Source organism: Chinchilla lanigera, unplaced genomic scaffold (assembly GCF_000276665.1).
Source record: "Chinchilla lanigera isolate Chin_1 unplaced genomic scaffold, ChiLan1.0 scaffold00036, whole genome shotgun sequence".
NCBI lineage: Eukaryota > Metazoa > Chordata > Mammalia > Rodentia > Chinchillidae > Chinchilla > Chinchilla lanigera.
The window spans coordinates 609,580-615,177 of record NW_004955437.1 but is presented as its reverse complement, the minus strand read 5'-3'; the positions used below and the strand labels follow the sequence as shown (position 1 = coordinate 615,177).

Here is a 5,598-nt window from a genome sequence, read left to right as displayed (position 1 = left end):
CCACGCACGCGGGGGCGGTGGGCACGCTGCCGCTGGGGGGCTACGTGGCGCCCGGCTACCCCCTGCAGCTGCAGCCCTGCACCGCCTATGTGCCGGTCTACCCGGTGGGCACGGTGAGTGCGGGGCGAAGGCGGGAGGGGCGAGCTTGGGATTGGGGACCCCGTGGGGCCCGGGGACCTGGCGGTGTCCCGGGACCGGCAAGCGCTGGCGAGGAGAGCCGAGGGCAGAGAGCCTTGGAAGAACCCTGGGAATAGTGGGGCGTGGTGGTCAGAGGTCAGGACTGGGAGGGGGACAGAGAACAGAGGCCAGGAGGGGACCGGAAAGGAGGAGGGGCAGGGGAACCGACCGTGGGGCCCGGGGCCGAGGGGGCAGCAGCCGGTGACCTGCCCGGGCGGAGGGGAGCCCAGGACGGAGCAGGCGGTGTGCCCTGTGGTCGCCTGCAAGAACGCGGGGGCCCCGAGGAGGAGAGGGCCCGGCGGAGCCGCTGGTGCCCCGGAAGAGCGTTGGGTAATTGGTTTCTTTGACGTGCAACGGCTAAAACTGTGCTTTGCAAAGCGCCCCGCCTGGCCGCGGCTGGCGGGCCGGGCGTTGGGGTGAGCTCCCTACGCTCAACTTTCCTTTCCAGCCCTACGCGAGCGGGACCCCGGGGGGCGCCGGCGTGGCCTCCACTCTGCCCCCGCCGCCCCAGGGCCCGGGGCTGGCGCTGCTGGAGCCGAGGCGCCCGCCGCACGACTACATGCCCATCGCAGTGCTGACCACCATCTGCTGCTTCTGGCCCACGGGCATCATCGCCATCTTCAAGGCGGTGCAGGTGGGCCGGGGGCCGCGGCTGGGGCGGGCGGTGCCTGCGCTCGGGCGGCCCTGACCCTTGCCCGACCCGCCGCAGGTGCGCACGGCCCTGGCCCGCGGCGACATGGTGTCCGCCGAGATCGCGTCGCGCGAGGCCCGGAACTTCTCCTTCATCTCCCTGGCCGTGGGCATCGCAGCCATGGTGCTCTGTACCATCCTCACTGTCGTCATCATCATCGCGGCGCAGCACCACGAGAACTACTGGGATCCCTGAGGACGCCCCCGCCCGGCCCCGTCTGCGCCCCGCGACCTCTCGGGCGCACTCTGCAGTCGCGCCGCGGATCCCTCGGGCGCGGGACCTCCACGCACCCTCCACGCCGCCTCCACGGAACGGCTCGCCTGGCGAGCACGCTCCGAAGCCAGTTCCTCAGGAACCCCTCCAAAACCCACGCCCCCAGAGACGCCGACCCCTGGGGCCCCCGCCACACGCCGGGCCCTGGTAGCTCCAGCTCGCAGCCCTGTCCACGCGCATCGCCCCCAGTCCAGCCTGGACCCGGGTCCCCAAGCCCCGCCTCCTCCGCAGGCCCCGCCCCGTTCGGACGGAACCCCGCTTCCAGGCCGGCAGGCTCCGCCTTCTCGCCTGCGGGGCGCTTCGGGGCGGAGGTGGGGTGTGCGGCCCTGGCCCAGCCCGCGAACTGCCACGCTCGTCCGCTCTCCAGGCTGCAGGACCGTGCCCCGGGGTAGCCAGCCCCACGCTCACACCCATTTCTGCTAGTCCCGTTTCGTCCTCCTCCGCCCGGGTCTCTGCCTATTTTCTTTTTTCTTTTTTTTTTTTTTGTTTTTGGTTTTGTTTTTGGTTTTTTTCCGGTATCGGGAATCGAACTCACGACCTCGCGCTTGCCAGGCAGGCTCTGTGCCGCTGAGCTAAATCCCCAGCCTCTTCTGCCTATTTTCTTGCTAATTCCAGAACTTTTTGTTGTTTTTGGAAGGTTTAGGCCCGGCACCCTGAGAGAAGAACCGCGTCCCTGCTCTGTAAATACCCCTCTACCGTCCCAACCTGGGCAGCCGGGCAGAAGGGAGGCCAGGATGAGCGCCTCCCTGTCCCTGCTCCCCTCGGGGGTCCCTGCCTTGTTCTGGTCTGTGTGCCTGTGTGACCCTCGAAAGACGACATTAAAGAGACCTAGCGGATTTACCACCGCACTTCCAAAGACTGCGGCCCCCAGAAGACCGCGCGTTTTTGGGTCCCTTTTCACTTCTCTTCATGTCCTCTTCCAGGGGAAAAAAGGAAAGCAACAGAGACAAAAGTGGAAGAAGACAGATTCAGGGAACACACGCATATGGGGTCTGGGGGTGTCCATCGGGGAAGACCTTGGGTACCATTCTGGGTGGGGTTTTGTTTCCTCGGAGCCCCTTTTTCTCCGCTCTGTGCTAGACTGGGCTCAGGGCATTCGAGAGAGATTTACAGGGACACCCCAAAATCTATCCCCAGACTTGCCAGAAAGGCAAAGGAAGACGGCGGACCGTGGTGAAGAAGTTGGCTGAGGACAAGGCGACTGCAGGGAAAAGATGCCGGCTGCAGAGTCCTTCCTGCCCGTGGGCCAGTGGGTGGGAAGGAACTTGGATCTCCCGGGGCTAATTGCCCCCCTACGCTGAGTTAACCGCGAGGCCTTTGTGTGCTGGGGGTTCGCAGGTTGGCACAAGCAGTGGGCTTAGTGACGTTCATTGTACAGTTGCACGCCAGGTCCCACCCTGAATGTGTGCGTGCATACAGCACACAGACGCCGTGTGGGCTGCTGGTGAACAACAGGCCCACGCAGCGCTGTGACCCTGGCCTCGTGGGGTTTATGATCTGGAAGGGAGGTGGGTGCTGTTAGGAGATGGGGGTGGGGGGTTCCAGGATGTGATATTTCAGTCTTGCAGTGCCTTCCTCACCTGACTTCCTGGAAAAAATAACGTGCAGTTGCAACTTTCACTTCTTCATCCCATAATCTTCTATCCCATCTGCTCCTCCTTAGACGGGAGTACAGGCTGGCATGGTGGCACAGGCCTATAATCCCAGCACTGAGAGGAAGCTGAGGCAGGAGGATCCAAAGTTTGAGTCCCACCTGGACAATTTAGGAAGAACCTCAGAAAAAAAAGGGGGGTGGCTGGGTATGTAGCTTAGTGGTAAAGTAACCCTAGGTTTAGTGCCTAGTAGTACCAAAAGGGATATGTTTGGGGGCTGCTATCAGATATGTACCTGTGTCTTTTTCATAGTTACTATTTCTTAATTCCTTGAAATACGCGCCCACTCCTTAACCTACTAAAACTGCTCTGCTCTTTCAAATAGCACCCAGTGACCAGAGGTTACCTGGAGCAAATATTTGCACAGTATTATGTCTCTCTGAATCCTTTCGTGCCTCTTTCTTTCTTTTTTTCTGAGACAGGGTCTTGCTGTGTAGTTCAGGCTGGCCTTGCAGTCACTACATAGCCCAGGCTGGCCTCCAACTCTCAGCGATCTTCCTGCCTCAGCCTCCCAAGTGCTGGGATGACAGGCGTGCACCTAGCACTCTTACCTGTCTCTTGAGCCTGGATTTCCAACACCTCCAGGCCCAGGGACCCGTTTTCTCCCACCACACACACCTCTAAGCCCCCTCCTCCTGATCTCTGTGCTTCTGCTCCTCCCTCCCTGAAGTGTCTATCACTGGATTTTCCCTTGAAGTCTCATCCACTGGACACAGCTATCATCATCTCTGTGTTTCAGGGCTGATAAGCACACTAAGCATTTTAAGCTCTCGATCTTGTCCCTGAGCCACACCCCAGCCCAGACCATCATCAATAACCTAATGCAATCTTGCAGTGAACTCAGCGGGCGGCCGGTGCTGCTGGCTGTTTACACACCCCACGGTGCAAGCAGAGTGGATGAAATGCCACCCCACCCTGCTTCCTGTCTCCCTGAATGTTGTCCTCTTCTCCACCACCCTTCCTCGTCTGAGCACTCACCGCCTCCGTCTCTCTCTTGCCTCACTGTTGCTGCGCTGTCAGGCTAAGTCAGTTCTACAGACCCTTCCCAGAATCATGAGCTCACCTGGGATTATTGCAACACCTCTCCTCCCTTCCTACCTGGCTCTCCTCCACGTTGCCCTTTATGCTGCTGTCAGATCACCCACCCCAGATCACCCAACCTAGTCGGGCTTCGCTTGGCATGTAACTCTGCTGCTCAAAATCCCTTCCGAATGCTGGGTGCCGTGGTGCCTCGCCGTTCCAGCTACCTGGAAGGCTGAGATAGGATTGCTGTGGCTCAGAAGTTCAGGACCAGCCTATGCACCACCGCCTGATTGCATATCAAAAAAAAACAAAAAAAAGCTTCAGTATTACCTGTGGCTATTCAATTATTTACAGAATTCCAGTATGGAGCTGGAGATGTAGCTCAGTGATACAGTGTTTGCCGAGCGTGAGTGAGGCCCTGGGTTCAGCCACCAGCAACACAGGCGCGAACACCCACGCACACGCACGTGCACGCAAAATTTCTATCTGGCCTCCAGCTTCTATAACTTGAAACATCTGAACCGACCCAACCTTCTCTGTTCGATCTAATTTACTTGTGAATTCCACTTCCAAGCATTCACCCAGCTGTTCGCAAATCCTCAATCTCTGCCTCTTATAAACCAAACTGCCTTAGGCTCCTCCTGAGTGTCAGACCAGCTCCAGGCTTTTGTTTGATGCACCACACCGCGCTCTGCTAGTTCATATTTTTCCTGCCCTTCCAGGCCCAGGTCATACTTGCTCCTCTCCAGCAGAAAGGTCTCGCTCTGTCCTCGGGTTTGGATCAGAGCCCCAGGCGTTCCTTGGAGCAATGCTTCTCACCAAAGGCTGTGCATTATAATCACCTGGGGAGCATTTAAAAATCCCAAAGCCCAGGTCGCAGCATCCTAGACCAATTAAGTCAGAATCTCTGGGGTTGGGACACAGGCATTGATATTTTTTAAGACATCCCTAGGTGATTCCAGAAGACAGCCAAGGACAGGGATCACTGTTTTGTTTTTGTTTTTGTTTTGAGGTAATTAGGATTCAACCAAGGGCCTTCACACTGAGAACACTCCCAGTCTTTTAGTTTGTTAATTACTATTATTTTTAAGACAAGTTCTTGCTAAGTTGCAGAGGCAGTGCTGGAACTCTCAATCCTCCTGTCTCAGACTCCCAGAGTGCTAGGATTACAGATTAGTTGTCACCATGCCCCGTTGGGAGTCACAGGCTTTGAGTCACCTCGGGGACTCCCCAGGAAAAGGAGAGAAGCCAAAAGGTGGCTTCAGCCACTCCACTTTACTAGGAGAAAAATATTTGGGCCCGAAGCCCACCCAGCTGCCCCCTCTCTCGCTGGCCCCCACGCCTTACCTTGTGAGCTGCTCAAGGCAGGGGCCAGCTCGGATGCACCTCTGCTTTTCAGCTCCTCCTCAGAAAAACCTCCTCTACTAACTTCACACTCAGCTGAATTGAAGGTAAGCAGGGGACGGAGTAAAATGACTTCCACATCCCCTCCCCCCACCCAGACTCCTCCCTGGAGAGAAAAGGAAAAGCCGTGTTCCAATTCCATTCTCCCCCACCTTCCCTCCACTCCGCCTGCACACAGTGCCCTGGGCTCCTTGCACCTCCACTGACAGCTTGCACCCTTCCAGGGCGCCTGTGATCCCCATTAACACCTACCTGGGTGCTTGGGTTCCCCTGTGCTTGGATGCTGGGTCATCCGGGTCACCATTCCCTTTCTTATCAGAGAGGCAGCACCTGGCTCACTGTCTTTCTGTCTCTGCCTGACTTGTTTGGTTTGGTTTG

General features: G+C 58.0%; 2 protein-coding genes across 3 annotated transcripts in view; one reads left to right on the top strand and one right to left on the bottom strand.

The window, feature by feature from the left end:
- Prrt1 (proline-rich transmembrane protein 1) lies at positions 1-1,152 on the top strand (the record flags this gene model as incomplete). Its single annotated transcript, XM_013516938.1, is given in 3 exon segments — positions 1-113; positions 626-811; positions 887-1,152. Coding segments are annotated over 3 exon segments (476 nt in total), but the record flags the coding sequence as incomplete, so codon positions are not given.
- The window catches only part of Ppt2 (palmitoyl-protein thioesterase 2), a 20,104-nt gene extending 14,827 nt beyond the window's left edge, over positions 1-5,277 (bottom strand). Inside the window, exon 1 of one of the 2 annotated variants that reach the window (XM_005389437.2) lies at positions 5,164-5,277. The gene's annotated coding sequence lies outside the window, so the exon portion shown is untranslated. Of the gene's footprint in view, positions 1-346; positions 568-5,163 lie in introns of those variants that run through there. The other variant, XM_005389435.2, reaches the window with a different exon arrangement.
- Positions 5,278-5,598: the final 321 nt, after the last annotated feature.